This window comes from Apostichopus japonicus, chromosome 10 (assembly GCF_037975245.1).
Source record: "Apostichopus japonicus isolate 1M-3 chromosome 10, ASM3797524v1, whole genome shotgun sequence".
Classification (NCBI taxonomy): domain Eukaryota; kingdom Metazoa; phylum Echinodermata; class Holothuroidea; order Aspidochirotida; family Stichopodidae; genus Apostichopus; species Apostichopus japonicus.
The window spans coordinates 6,486,184-6,502,572 of record NC_092570.1 but is presented as its reverse complement, the minus strand read 5'-3'; the positions used below and the strand labels follow the sequence as shown (position 1 = coordinate 6,502,572).

Below are 16,389 nucleotides of genomic sequence, written 5' to 3'. Positions count from 1 at the left end.
CATCTTGAGGATTGAAGGTGATTTACGGCATTTTAGTAAGCTCTGGGTAAGACGAGAAGATTCCGCAGTGAGAGCTGGCCGACGGGTTGGGGAGCTATGTGCTAAAACCGTTGCCTCTTCTAACTCAAAAATCTAAGCGGCAAAAGTTGAATGTGATGTGATAGCCCAATTGATCAGCAGCAATCATATGCATGTTTGTAGGGCATTTCAGTTGATTATTTCTATCTATACTCTATGGGTCTTTATGTGACGAATATATATTGTGTAAAGTCAATGGAACAATTAATTGTGGTACGATACTGACCTTAAGACATGTCACCTACTTAAAAGGGTATTTCTCACAAGTTTACGAATACATATCCTGTCTTGTTACATCACCGTATGATCCGAGACAGGAAATACTTTATGTGTGTGTTAGGCATATATATATATATGATCGAGTAATCGTGCAAATTTTGCTCAAATTATTAGCAAACAAAACTATTCATAGTGAAAAAAGCAGAGTGTATTGGGCCAATATTTGTTTTTCATTTCTTTCAACCACACCGTATAATAGCCTATATGTATATTTATCTTCATTGTGAATCAGAGACCGTGGTTGTTATATATATATATATATATATATATATATATATATATAATATTAATATAATTTTGTTATTTCACAGTGAGTGCTCATCAACAAAGCGCACTCCGTAAAATCCGTGGTCTATTGAACGTTAGTTAGGCTATAGCGCAACTCAATTACACAATTTATTCATTTCCACACGAAGGCCTAAACACACGAATTAAGAGGTCTATATATAGCCCAGTATGCAATTGCTATACGAACATAAATGATGAATTTGACCGTTATATAAAAACACTACACGGAATAATTTTTTATTTTTTTAACCACGCTTGGTATCTTTATTGGTATCATTCTTATGCCATATCGAATATATTGGGATACAGTAAGGTCAAAAACCTTTTACAAGTAATGATAAGTGCATACAAAAACAATGATGCATCGTAATTAACTGAACAGTATAGTGCAATTACTTAATGATTCTTTTAACTGCTCGTAAGAAATAAAAGCTTTGCCTCTTTGCTTGAGTTCTTTCTCGAGTTTCATGGCAAATTTTAACTTATATAAAATATCCCTACATCTCATTTCCTTGTTTGTAATTTTTTTACTGAAGATGAAGTACTTGAGATGAAAAATTAAGAAATTATATGGGTGATTCACGGAATAATGAAACCCGAAGCATATGTCATTCTTCGAAAATATAAATTGACTGCCAAAAATAGCTTGCTCCACGTCTAAAATAAAGTTCGAAATAATAGGGCAGTCCCAAAACAGATGTAACAGGGTCTCATCATATCAGCCACAAAAGTAACATCGTGGGTTATCGATTTTGCCCTATTTTATGACGGCAGTGGTTTGTTCCAATAATGCGATGGAGGAAGCGAAATTGGAAATATTGCAACTTGGAATCTCTGACAGAGTGAAACGGGGCTTGAAAAGTATTCCGGCCATCTGAGGGGTTTGTAAAACCAAAAATTTTCTTGTACGCTCCGCGCCAACCGATGGTGGCGCTCCGCTCAGATAGTCGTGCATACAACTTTGCAAATCCTGGCTACGCCTGTGGGTCAAACTCAAAGCTCTTTCGAATGGAAAAAAATTGTTCAGATATTAACAAGAAATAAACTCTAATTCGGAAGATTCCTACATTAGCAACTAGCATGATTTCACCTCATTTTGTCTCAAAAGAAAACTTATTCCTTGTTTCCCAATTTGCACATTGGATATTGCAGTGCTAGTATGCATTTTTCATTGAGGGGGGGGGGTGTTGATGGAGTGATGAGTATACGCAAATAAGATAATACAATAAGAGTTATAAAGGGTACTAAATATAAGGCTGCATCAGTCCAATCGAATTTCTGCAAAGTGCCCTTTGATGTCGGTGCCCCCCCAGATTAAAGGTGCTTCCGCCGCCCTTGACTAGAGTACTCATGTAAGTACTGAGTTGCTGCAAGTCTGTTTTCCACATTGATCTTCTATATGTTTGTGGTTGTTAAGGGTCGAGGTCAAAGGTCAATGTGGGTCAGAGGTCAAATTGGCCTAAACTGTGTGGAGGAGGTGAGATCTGCAACTCTGTGGATTTCCATCTTGTTCCTTCATGTATCTCAAGTGAAATGACATATGTGGCTACTAATTCACTAATGTGACAACACCATCAACTACCATAGAGTGAATGAATACAAACCCCAAGTTGCTAGGGTCAACCGTACAAATCTTTGACATTAGGCTCGAAATCTTCCCATGTTAGTTAACTAATTGATCAATCCATAATAATCCCACAATGCTAAGAAAAAGAAAGATTCTTTAAAATCATTTTATGTTTAATCAATATCCTACCTACAGTTAATACTACAACTTAGGCTAGCAGTGAAGGTTTAAATCTAACAAAAGGCTTCCTTTCTCCTCTTACAGAAAAAAGTTTGTTGCTCGCAGCCGTCTCAACGTATGGAGTGGTTGGAACCAAGATTCTGACACCTAACAAGAGAAATGAAAGTACGAAATGTAAGTAAGAAGCAAATGTAGTTCGACTCGATTTATTTTACTTTTTTTTCTCCCTCTCTTACCTGTCCCCTTCAAACCTATAGTATGCACTTAACAAATCTACTACCTAATGCAATAAAATGGTAACATTTTAGTCTTCAGCACTTTACCAAGTCATGAGAAAGTTATTACATGATTTGGCAGATGGGGTTTCGCTCTCATCTCTATTCGGCATTTGGCCACAGCTGCCAATATTTATCAATTTTTTCTGTTCATGCCAAACAATACCATGATTGGCTTAATTGGAATAATTATCAGTTATAGATAGAAGCCCTGAGAGACCTACCTGCTGCTGTGTTGCATTAGAGCAAGATGCCGGAGGTACGAACCAGTAGTCGGGATCACTGATTGAATTGGTGAAATTCATGTATGTTCCTTGTGACATGAACTTCACTGAAAGATTGAATGAAAGAATGAAATAAAAGAATGAAAGAACATCAAGCCATATGTGGAATGGGTTGCCTGCAAACCCACTGCACATTGAATTTGCTTGTACCGCAACGGTACATGAATTTTCCACAAGAGTAAAAACTCTTATGGCATTTTCAGACTCCCTTTACTTCTCTACAGATTCGTTCACACTTTAGAAGCAAAAGGACCTACATAGAATATGCTAATATGGCAACACCATCGTGGCATTGAAAATGGTGTCACATTGTTAACACTGCACTTGAAGGTTGCTGGGGCCACAATTTCCAAAGTCAATAGGTAAGTCATCAAAATGATGGCTAATTAACACCTTTAAAGGGTGTGGAGACTCACGCACAAAGAAACGTCTCATGCCGGTATATGACCTACTTTCGAATGAGGTGTAACAGAAGTGTTTGACACCACCATCGATCCTAGAAAATACAGACACAGCTTGCTACCGTCGGTAATTAGACACTAGTGTATAGTCAGTACATACAGCTACAGTCAATACCCTCAACACAGTGTACATAGCAGCGTGGACATCTCAGGTCCAGATAAAAGATAACAAATTATCACGTTTCATTATTGTCTGCATTTTGTAGTGACAAGAAGAAAACGCCATTTGCAAGCAACGGCAACTTAACTTTTCAAAGTGCGGCACACGGTTTGGGGTAAGTCTTCAATGCCTTTAACCCACAGCGACATAAATGAAAGGTACACAGTACAGAAAACACAAACAGGGTCTAAAACACATAGTAAGTTGATAAAAATAGGCCAAAGAATGTAAAAATATATTCGTACAAAGCTTTGGTTTTTTGTTTATCTGTTTGACTGATTCACTTATTTTTACACTGCATTATTTGTTCTGTTGAGTTGCATGAAACAGGGCTATCAACATTAACCTCACTTGCTTTTCAAACGTTACCATTTATACCATACAAATTAAAACAAAGTCATTTTTAGACATTTCTCAGTGCTGAACATCTCTCCAAAACTTATACTTGCAACTGAAAAAGTTGAAACCTTTACATTTTCTTTCCCTCAATTTATAACGTTTGGGAAAACGGAGCAAGAAAATATCACATGTTAAGGATACAAATTTGTTTTTCACATTTGTGTTACCAAATTTTAGTAGTAATCAAAAGGGAAAACTTAGATGTGTTAGTTAGACTTGAGGCGTATCGAATCATGTGTGAAAATGACAGCAAACGGCTTGACCGGTACGACAACAATGCAACAATATATGACAGCTTAAAGCGGCTTTTTAATATGCTGATTTTGGAAATTCTTCATTTCTACTTGGCACTGTTATTAAAAAAATAATACAGTTCATTGGCATGGCTAATCAACAATTAATTCACATAATAGAGAAAACGTCAATATTCCATTTCGTTGTTTTCGTCATGTTTTCATGTGAACAGTCATTTGCAAACAGTAAGTGGGAGACTTTTTTTTTTCTAGACTTGCCCAAAGCCATTTTATATTCACTTTACATTACTGTTAATTTGAGTGAAAACAAAATCTGATAGAGGACATATTAGTTTCATTAATCCCAATCTAAGTGTGAGCAAACACCCAGTGAGGTTTGGTTGAAAATTTCTGGAATAAACTGATGAAAATGTTTTCAGATCAAACCTTTTTGTCCCTGTACATCCATTGTTCCAACTGCATTCGTGGGACCAGGTGTACAATCCTTTGAGGCAGTGGTGGAGTAAACTTCACCAACGAAACCTGCTGAGGAACCCTTAACCTTCCAGTCGTCTAGGTACAGAGCTTGGTCTCCGAGCCAAAAAGAAGTGACGTAGGTTGCTGAATCTAAAGGGAAAAGTATTAAAGAAGAGTAAGAAGAAACTTATACAGAGATGGAACAGAAAAAATAACCCCAGAAAACCAGTACTGTATTCTCACAATGAAACGATCAGGTTTCGGTCAATCCCCAAAATGTAACAGACAGTTTGATTTGAACATTTGGCTTGTAATTGGACCATTGGTAAATTTATGCGGTTTGTGAACTTTAGAGGTTTTTGTTACAAAAAATATCAAAGACTCTAATTTTTTGATTCTACTTTACACCAATCATGAGTGAAACAACCATTTGATTACATAAAACATATGACAAAAACCAAGTTTCAAAGAACCATGGGTAGTAACTAGTACAGGTCAAAATATCAAGGGTGGCAAAAGAACTAGAGTCAAAGGTAACCATATGTCAAAATGCCAAGGGTCAAAGAACCATGGGTCAAAGGTAACCACAGGTCAAAAACATCATGTGTAAAGGACCTTGTGACTACCAGGCTGTCAGACAATGTAGTGCAATGTGTAACGTGTGTAGTTATGGCGTAAAACGGGTCTGGGCTTATCTGTTAGGACATTTCTGGGGAGCGAGGCTTAGCGAAAGAGATAAAAAAAAAACATACATGATGTGTTGCATGCCTTGCGTACATGTATTTACGACGTGTCTCACTCAAGACCCGGCACTTGAATGCCATCCAAAGCTAACAACAATTACAGTTGTGCTACTACAACTAATTAAACATAGAAATAACATTGAAATACACGGCTGTCTAAATATTCTCAATATGCAAAAAAGCTTCACTGACAATATAGACAATTTACATAACATAACATGCACAATGCACTGTTTCGTTTGGCTCTAATTCTTACCGGGAACACAACGAGATGGTGGAACTTGGAGTGGTACCTCGGTACATTGTGAATTCAGAACGATGTACTCGACTCCCTGAATACAGTAAGAAATTAATGACAGATCTGTTATTACTTTAATGTTGCAATTTATTTAACAATTTCTTTCAGGTCAGAAATTTGTACTTCAGTTAGAAGTATTAGAGTGGAAATATGGAAAGTACATAATCCAACCAGACAACTTTTAAGAAAAGTCCAAAGCAAGCTAGTAGAGTCATAAAAAGAAACAGATATGAAATATTTGTTAGTTGGATCAGGCTTTGAATTTCACAATTTAGCCACTTGCTGAAAAATGTCTATGCATATAAAAAAAATCTACTGGCCTATATAAAATTCCCACTTGATTTAATACCACAACCATGTAAATCTTGCACTAGCAAATGGTTCAATCTACTGGGATTACCAAGGCAATTAAAAGCCCAAATATCAAGGCTTGTGGATAGTAACTGGTTGTCACAGATATTCAATGTTCTGCTAAGAAGTGTCTTGAATGTTGCTAAAGTTTGCTTTTCCATCACTTCCATACATCATCAAATACTTTACAAAGTCTTGCCATGTGGATAACTTCATAACAATGGCGGTTGGGCTAATATGTCCCATTTCACATTACGATCTTCCTTGCCTATAGCAAATACCACCTGAGTCCTCTGTTTTGGGCTAAAAACAGGGGAGATTGAATATATCTACCTGAGTTGGTAATTTGTATGAATTTAGATCCTCCTGCAAGCAGGAACTCGTGAAGAAGCCATCATTGGCTTATCAAAGCCGCAAGCTGACTGAAGTCAGTCTCTTAGATTCATATCTAACGTCCATGATTATGAATTGTCAATTGTCAACAACTCTGTAACTGGACGACATACATTAATCTTTGGAGTGACTACAACTGGGGACCTTATGATTGGAAGGCACCGGCGTTAACCACTGAGCTAACACTCCGAATACATATACACATGTATTCTGTACCTTATTGATTAGCTGATAAACTTTGTATCTCATGTCTGTTCCATCAGTATAGTTGTGAATGTACACATCCAACCCATAACGTTGACTCTTGAAGTCAAATGCACCATTGAAAAATTCCTGTATACTTTCTGGTCGATCATCGATGCTCTGAGCCACAGTTCCACCTGTTATGAGAGAAATATGACAAAATATTAGTTGAAAATATTGAACAGATATCGCTACACACTTTGCAACAACACTTTATAATTACTACCTTGTAGTAAGCATACATATTGATGAAAATTGTCACACAAAACATTTCTGTTTTGGCAGCCAGCAATATCAAACATCAATGAACTCCATTGATTCATACCAAGAAAGGTTCATATCAAGTTTCCTGATTTTAATAGAAATTTTGTAATTTTATTGTTGAACTTTACAACTGGCAACAATGGAGTGAGTGATCTTGTCTGAACATATGCATGCAGAAAAATGCTTATTTCTTCATGAGATACAAATTACTTACCGTACCTAAAGTGGGAAAAATTGGATTGTTTCTATTAAAATGGCAATATGACCTTCATGCAGCCACTAATACAATGTATTTATTCCACTCCAAAAATATGCATTCCAGTATACATGTAGCCTACAGAAAAGTAATGCATTTTACCACCCTCCCCACCCCCATCCCCCCTCTTTCTGACAACTTTCTCTTTTGAGTCTACCATTTAGATAATGCATTTACTATATTGATAGTGAGACTGCAATAGCTACACTATTTAATTTCCTCCTGAAAATTCATTTAACAGCGCAATATTAAAAGAAATTGTAGCTCAAAATTGACGAGAAAAATATCCACCTCGACCTTCTCCTCTGCCCCAGGTCACTTTCTAGTGCAGCCCCCTTCACCCCCTAATATGCATGCCCCAACCATTTTAGCTTCTACAATATCAATATTTCTAATATAGGATTTTTCTACTGTGAGCTCTCCTGGACTTGAACTGTGTATACAATTATGAATGCATATAACCTAGGCTTATCCCTTCGTTTACCATGTATTGTTCTAATCGTTCTACGTTAGTGGATACACACGGCGTTGTTATCTACACCAGTCCTTACATACAGTATCACCGTGTACCGATCGTTGTGCACTCTCAACCCAACGGCTGAAGCATAACTAACTGATATGGTAGTTATTTACTGTAATATTACCAAAGCTTATCTGGAATTGCTCCGCAGTGCAACAAGGATCAGGTGCTGCCTGGTTAGAATAGGCTGCCTGGATCACAAAGACAAACACGGTTAGCGATGAAATCTTCATTGTTTTCTGACTTTTCTCCTTATCGATTATTATGTCACCGTAAAATACTTCTGAAAGTAAAATACTTCATGGAAGATACTTCATGGAAGAAATCAGATTCAAATTGCTGTGTCATTACATATTGCATCAACTTTTATTTGTAACTGTACTTTAAATATCAGCTGATGGCATCAGGGGTTACAACTTTGCACAGCTCCAGCTCAGTGCATATAATGATGTTCAATTATGTCAAACCATTGTGTTAAGCCGCGCCCCGTTTTGAAACTGTGCTACGGTGTCTCATTGTGACCTGAGTTGTGTAAAATATATTGATGAACATATTTGAACAATTATTAAGATAATGAATGACCCTAAATGGACTACATATTTATTGTCAAGTCTATTAAATACACTATGTATTTGCAAAGGGTGTTTTTCGGGGTTAAAACCCAGCTCCACCTCAGGGCAGCTCAATACGGCATTTTAGTATATGGAATCATAAAAATTGCGACGTTTGACCAACTTTAAGCTTTTTTTAACAATTATTGAGATAATGTATGACCCTAAATGGACTACATATTTATTGTCTAGTCTATTAAATACACTATGTATTTATTTCAGCTTCATTGATGCACATTTAGGGTGTTTTTCGGGGTTAAAACCCAGCTCCACCTCAGGGCAGCTCAATACGGCATTTTAGTATGGAATCGTAAAAATTGCGACATTTGACCAACTTTAAGCTTTTTTTAACAATTATTGAGATAATGTATGACCCTAAATGGACTACATATTTATTGTCAAGTCTATTAAATACACTATGTATTTATTTCAGCTTCATTGATGCACATTTAGGGTGTTTTTCGGGGTTAAAATCTAGCTCCACCTCAGGGCAGCTCAATACGGCATTTTAGTATGGAATCATAAAAATTGCGACATTTGAACAACTTTAAGCTTTTTTTTTAACAATTATTGAGATAATGTATGACCCTAAATGGACTACATATTTATTGTCGAGTCTGTTAAATACATCATGTATTTATTTCAGCTTCATTGATGCACATTTAGGGTGTTTTTCGGGGTTAAAACCCAGCTCCACCTCAGGGCAGCTCAATACGGCATTTTAGTATGGAATCATAAAAATTGCGACATTTGACCAAATTTAAGCTTTTTTTAACAATTATTGAGATAATGTATGACCCTAAATGGACTACATATTTATTGTCAAGTCTATTAAATACACTATGTATTTATTTCAGCTTCATTGATGCACATTTAGGGTGTTTTTCGGGGTTAAAACCCAGCTCCACCTCAGGGCAGCTCAATACGGCATTTTAGTATATGGAATCATAAAAATGCGACATTTGACCAACTTTAAGCTTTTTTTTAACAATTATTGAGATAATGTATGACCCTAAATGGACTACATATTTATTGTCAAGTCTATTAAATACACTATGTATTTATTTCAGCTTCATTGATGCACATTTAGGGTGTTTTTCGGGGTTAAAACCCAGCTCCACCTCAGGGCAGCTCAATACGGCATTTTAGTATATGGAATCATAAAAATTGCGACGTTTGACCAACTTTAAGCTTTTTTTAACAATTATTGAGATAATGTATGACCCTAAATGGACTACATATTTATTGTCTAGTCTATTAAATACACTATGTATTTATTTCAGCTTCATTGATGCACATTTAGGGTGTTTTTCGGGGTTAAAACCCAGCTCCACCTCAGGGCAGCTCAATACGGCATTTTAGTATGGAATCGTAAAAATTGCGACATTTGACCAACTTTAAGCTTTTTTTAACAATTATTGAGATAATGTATGACCCTAAATGGACTACATATTTATTGTCAAGTCTATTAAATACACTATGTATTTATTTCAGCTTCATTGATGCACATTTAGGGTGTTTTTCGGGGTTAAAATCTAGCTCCACCTCAGGGCAGCTCAATACGGCATTTTAGTATGGAATCATAAAAATGCGACTTATGACCAACTTTAAGCTTTTTTTAACAATTATTGAGATAATGTATGACCCTAAATGGACTACATATTTATTGTCGAGTCTGTTAACTACATCATGTATTTATTTCAGCTTCATTGATGCACATTTAGGGTGTTTTTCGGGGTTAAAACCCAGCTCCACCTCAGGGCAGCTCAATACGCCGTTTTAGTGTGGAATCATAAAAAATGCGACATTTGACTAACTTTAAGCTTTTTTTAACAATTATTGAGATAATGTATGACCCTAAATGGACTACATATTTATTGTCTAGTCTATTAAATACACTATGTATTTATTTCAGCTTCATTGATGCACATTTAGGGTGTTTTTCGGGGTTAAAACCCAGCTCCACCTCAGGGCAGCTCAATACGGCATTTTAGTATGGAATCGTAAAAATTGCGACATTTGACCAACTTTAAGCTTTTTTTAACAATTATTGAGATAATGTATGACCCTAAATGGACTACATATTTATTGTCAAGTCTATTAAATACACTATGTATTTATTTCAGCTTCATTGATGCACATTTAGGGTGTTTTTCGGGGTTAAAATCTAGCTCCACCTCAGGGCAGCTCAATACGGCATTTTAGTAAGGAATCATAAAAATGCGACATTTGACCAAATTTAAGCTTTTTTTTTAACAATTATTGAGATAATGTATGACCCTAAATGGACTACATATTTATTGTCAAGTCTATTAAATACATCATGTATTTATTTCAGCTTCATTGATGCACATTTAGGGTGTTTTTCGGGGTTAAAACCCAGCTCCACCTCAAGGCAGCTCAATACGGCATTTTAGTGTGGAATCATAAAAAATGCGACATTTGACTAACTTTAAGCTTTTTTTAACAATTATTGAGATAATGTATGACCCTAAATGGACTACATATTTATTTTCGAGTCTGTTAAATACATCATGTATTTATTTCAGCTTCATTGATGCACATTTAGGGTGTTTTTCGGGGTTAAAACCCAGCTCCACCTCAGGGCAGCTCAATACGGCATTTTAGTATGGAATCATAAAAATGCGACATTTGACCAACTTTAAGCTTTTTTTTAACAATTATTGAGATAATGTATGACCCTAAATGGACTACATATTTATTGTCTAGTCTATTAAATACACTATGTATTTATTTCAGCTTCATTGATGCACATTTAGGGTGTTTTTCGGGGTTAAAACCCAGCTCCACCTCAGGGCAGCTCAATACGGCATTTTAGTATGGAATCGTAAAAATTGCGACATTTGACCAACTTTAAGCTTTTTTTAACAATTATTGAGATAATGTATGACCCTAAATGGACTACATATTTATTGTCAAGTCTATTAAATACACTATGTATTTATTTCAGCTTCATTGATGCACATTTAGGGTGTTTTTCGGGGTTAAAATCTAGCTCCACCTCAGGGCAGCTCAATACGGCATTTTAGTATGGAATCATAAAAATGCGACTTATGACCAACTTTAAGCTTTTTTTAACAATTATTGAGATAATGTATGACCCTAAATGGACTACATATTTATTGTCGAGTCTGTTAACTACATCATGTATTTATTTCAGCTTCATTGATGCACATTTAGGGTGTTTTTCGGGGTTAAAACCCAGCTCCACCTCAGGGCAGCTCAATACGCCGTTTTAGTGTGGAATCATAAAAAATGCGACATTTGACTAACTTTAAGCTTTTTTTAACAATTATTGAGATAATGTATGACCCTAAATGGACTACATATTTATTGTCTAGTCTATTAAATACACTATGTATTTATTTCAGCTTCATTGATGCACATTTAGGGTGTTTTTCGGGGTTAAAACCCAGCTCCACCTCAGGGCAGCTCAATACGGCATTTTAGTATGGAATCGTAAAAATTGCGACATTTGACCAACTTTAAGCTTTTTTTAACAATTATTGAGATAATGTATGACCCTAAATGGACTACATATTTATTGTCAAGTCTATTAAATACACTATGTATTTATTTCAGCTTCATTGATGCACATTTAGGGTGTTTTTCGGGGTTAAAATCTAGCTCCACCTCAGGGCAGCTCAATACGGCATTTTAGTAAGGAATCATAAAAATGCGACATTTGACCAAATTTAAGCTTTTTTTTAACAATTATTGAGATAATGTATGACCCTAAATGGACTACATATTTATTGTCAAGTCTATTAAATACATCATGTATTTATTTCAGCTTCATTGATGCACATTTAGGGTGTTTTTCGGGGTTAAAACCCAGCTCCACCTCAGGGCAGCTCAATACGGCATTTTAGTGTGGAATCATAAAAAATGCGACATTTGACTAACTTTAAGCTTTTTTTAACAATTATTGAGATAATGTATGACCCTAAATGGACTACATATTTATTTTCGAGTCTGTTAAATACATCATGTATTTATTTCAGCTTCATTGATGCACATTTAGGGTGTTTTTCGGGGTTAAAACCCAGCTCCACCTCAGGGCAGCTCAATGAGGCATTTTAGTATGGAATCATAAAAATGCGACATTTGACCAACTTTAAGCTTTTTTTTAACAATTATTGAGATAATGTATGACCCTAAATGGACTACATATTTATTGTCAAGTCTATTAAATACACTATGTATTTATTTCAGCTTCATTGATGCACATTTAGGGTGTTTTTCGGGGTTAAAACCCAGCTCCACCTCAGGGCAGCTCAATACGGCATTTTAGTATATGGAATCATAAAAATTGCGACGTTTGACCAACTTTAAGCTTTTTTTAACAATTATTGAGATAATGTATGACCCTAAATGGACTACATATTTATTGTCTAGTCTATTAAATACACTATGTATTTATTTCAGCTTCTTTGATGCACATTTAGGGTGTTTTTCGGGGTTAAAACCCAGCTCCACCTCAGGGCAGCTCAATACGGCATTTTAGTATGGAATCGTAAAAATTGCGACATTTGACCAACTTTAAGCTTTTTTTAACAATTATTGAGATAATGTATGACCCTAAATGGACTACATATTTATTGTCAAGTCTATTAAATACACTATGTATTTATTTCAGCTTCATTGATGCACATTTAGGGTGTTTTTCGGGGTTAAAATCTAGCTCCACCTCAGGGCAGCTCAATACGGCATTTTAGTATGGAATCATAAAAATTGCGACATTTGACCAACTTTAAGCTTTTTTTTTAACAATTATTGAGATAATGTATGACCCTAAATGGACTACATATTTATTGTCGAGTCTGTTAAATACATCATGTATTTATTTCAGCTTCATTGATGCACATTTAGGGTGTTTTTCGGGGTTAAAACCCAGCTCCACCTCAAGGCAGCTCAATACGGCATTTTAGTATGGAATCATAAAAATTGCGACATTTGACCAAATTTAAGCTTTTTTTAACAATTATTGAGATAATGTATGACCCTAAATGGACTACATATTTATTGTCAAGTCTATTAAATACACTATGTATTTATTTCAGCTTCATTGATGCACATTTAGGGTGTTTTTCGGGGTTAAAACCCAGCTCCACCTCAGGGCAGCTCAATACGGCATTTTAGTATGGAATCATAAAAATGCGACATTTGACCAACTTTAAGCTTTTTTTTAACAATTATTGAGATAATGTATGACCCTAAATGGACTACATATTTATTGTCAAGTCTATTAAATACACTATGTATTTATTTCAGCTTCATTGATGCACATTTAGGGTGTTTTTCGGGGTTAAAACCCAGCTCCACCTCAGGGCAGCTCAATACGGCATTTTAGTATATGGAATCATAAAAATTGCGACGTTTGACCAACTTTAAGCTTTTTTTAACAATTATTGAGATAATGTATGACCCTAAATGGACTACATATTTATTGTCTAGTCTATTAAATACACTATGTATTTATTTCAGCTTCATTGATGCACATTTAGGGTGTTTTTCGGGGTTAAAACCCAGCTCCACCTCAGGGCAGCTCAATACGGCATTTTAGTATGGAATCGTAAAAATTGCGACATTTGACCAACTTTAAGCTTTTTTTAACAATTATTGAGATAATGTATGACCCTAAATGGACTACATATTTATTGTCAAGTCTATTAAATACACTATGTATTTATTTCAGCTTCATTGATGCACATTTAGGGTGTTTTTCGGGGTTAAAATCTAGCTCCACCTCAGGGCAGCTCAATACGGCATTTTAGTATGGAATCATAAAAATGCGACTTATGACCAACTTTAAGCTTTTTTTAACAATTATTGAGATAATGTATGACCCTAAATGGACTACATATTTATTGTCGAGTCTGTTAACTACATCATGTATTTATTTCAGCTTCATTGATGCACATTTAGGGTGTTTTTCGGGGTTAAAACCCAGCTCCACCTCAGGGCAGCTCAATACGCCGTTTTAGTGTGGAATCATAAAAAATGCGACATTTGACTAACTTTAAGCTTTTTTTAACAATTATTGAGATAATGTATGACCCTAAATGGACTACATATTTATTGTCTAGTCTATTAAATACACTATGTATTTATTTCAGCTTCATTGATGCACATTTAGGGTGTTTTTCGGGGTTAAAACCCAGCTCCACCTCAGGGCAGCTCAATACGGCATTTTAGTATGGAATCGTAAAAATTGCGACATTTGACCAACTTTAAGCTTTTTTTAACAATTATTGAGATAATGTATGACCCTAAATGGACTACATATTTATTGTCAAGTCTATTAAATACACTATGTATTTATTTCAGCTTCATTGATGCACATTTAGGGTGTTTTTCGGGGTTAAAATCTAGCTCCACCTCAGGGCAGCTCAATACGGCATTTTAGTAAGGAATCATAAAAATGCGACATTTGACCAAATTTAAGCTTTTTTTTTAACAATTATTGAGATAATGTATGACCCTAAATGGACTACATATTTATTGTCAAGTCTATTAAATACATCATGTATTTATTTCAGCTTCATTGATGCACATTTAGGGTGTTTTTCGGGGTTAAAACCCAGCTCCACCTCAGGGCAGCTCAATACGGCATTTTAGTGTGGAATCATAAAAAATGCGACATTTGACTAACTTTAAGCTTTTTTTAACAATTATTGAGATAATGTATGACCCTAAATGGACTACATATTTATTTTCGAGTCTGTTAAATACATCATGTATTTATTTCAGCTTCATTGATGCACATTTAGGGTGTTTTTCGGGGTTAAAACCCAGCTCCACCTCAGGGCAGCTCAATACGGCATTTTAGTATGGAATCATAAAAATGCGACATTTGACCAACTTTAAGCTTTTTTTTAACAATTATTGAGATAATGTATGACCCTAAATGGACTACATATTTATTGTCTAGTCTATTAAATACACTATGTATTTATTTCAGCTTCATTGATGCACATTTAGGGTGTTTTTCGGGGTTAAAACCCAGCTCCACCTCAGGGCAGCTCAATACGGCATTTTAGTATGGAATCGTAAAAATTGCGACATTTGACCAACTTTAAGCTTTTTTTAACAATTATTGAGATAATGTATGACCCTAAATGGACTACATATTTATTGTCAAGTCTATTAAATACACTATGTATTTATTTCAGCTTCATTGATGCACATTTAGGGTGTTTTTCGGGGTTAAAATCTAGCTCCACCTCAGGGCAGCTCAATACGGCATTTTAGTATGGAATCATAAAAATGCGACTTATGACCAACTTTAAGCTTTTTTTAACAATTATTGAGATAATGTATGACCCTAAATGGACTACATATTTATTTTCGAGTCTGTTAAATACATCATGTATTTATTTCAGCTTCATTGATGCACATTTAGGGTGTTTTTCGGGGTTAAAACCCAGCTCCACCTCAGGGCAGCTCAATACGCCGTTTTAGTGTGGAATCATAAAAAATGCGACATTTGACTAACTTTAAGCTTTTTTTTAACAATTATTGAGATAATGTATGACCCTAAATGGACTACATATTTATTGTCGAGTCTGTTAAATACATCATGTATTTATTTCAGCTTCATTGATGCACATTTAGGGTGTTTTTCGGGGTTAAAACCCAGCTCCACCTCAGGGCAGCTCAATGAGGCATTTTAGTATGGAATCATAAAAATTGCGACATTGGTCCAACTTTAAGCTTTTTTTTAACAATTATTGAGATAATGTATGACCCTAAATGGACTACATATTTATTGTCAAGTCTATTAAATACACTATGTATTTATTTCAGCTTCATTGATGCACATTTAGGGTGTTTTTCGGGGTTAAAACCCAGCTCCACCTCAGGGCAGCTCAATACGGCATTTTAGTATATGGAATCATAAAAATTGCGACATTTGACCAACTTTAAGCTTTTTTTAACAATTATTGAGATAATGTATGACCCTAAATGGACTACATATTTATTGTCGAGTCTGTTAAATACATCA

At 35.3% G+C, this 16,389-nt stretch overlaps 1 protein-coding gene across 1 annotated transcript; it reads right to left on the bottom strand.

The window, feature by feature from the left end:
• Positions 1-878: 878 nt before the first annotated feature.
• On the bottom strand, positions 879-8,139 carry LOC139974923 (uncharacterized). The gene is made up of 5 exons (XM_071982477.1): positions 7,874-8,139; positions 6,683-6,846; positions 5,681-5,756; positions 4,652-4,831; positions 879-2,998 (listed from the first exon to the last, which is right to left on the bottom strand). Exons 1-5 carry the CDS (start codon positions 7,980-7,982, stop codon positions 2,844-2,846), a joined length of 684 nt encoding a protein of 227 aa, XP_071838578.1. The 5' UTR covers positions 7,983-8,139; the 3' UTR covers positions 879-2,843.
• Positions 8,140-16,389: the final 8,250 nt, after the last annotated feature.

What these genes read in the sequence shown, in the direction of transcription:
- LOC139974923 (XM_071982477.1), bottom strand. Translation starts at nt 7,982, where the DNA reads ATGAAGATTTCATCGCTAACCGTGTTTGTCTTTGTGATCCAGGCAGCC. An exon ending in GCAATTCCAGATAAGCTTTG is followed by an intron (nt 6,847 to 7,873) that starts GTAATATTACAG and finishes CTCTCATAACAG; the next exon opens with GTGGAACTGTGGCTCAGAGC. An exon ending in ACCATCTCGTTGTGTTCCCG is followed by an intron (nt 4,832 to 5,680) that starts GTAAGAATTAGA and finishes TTTTCCCTTTAG; the next exon opens with ATTCAGCAACCTACGTCACT.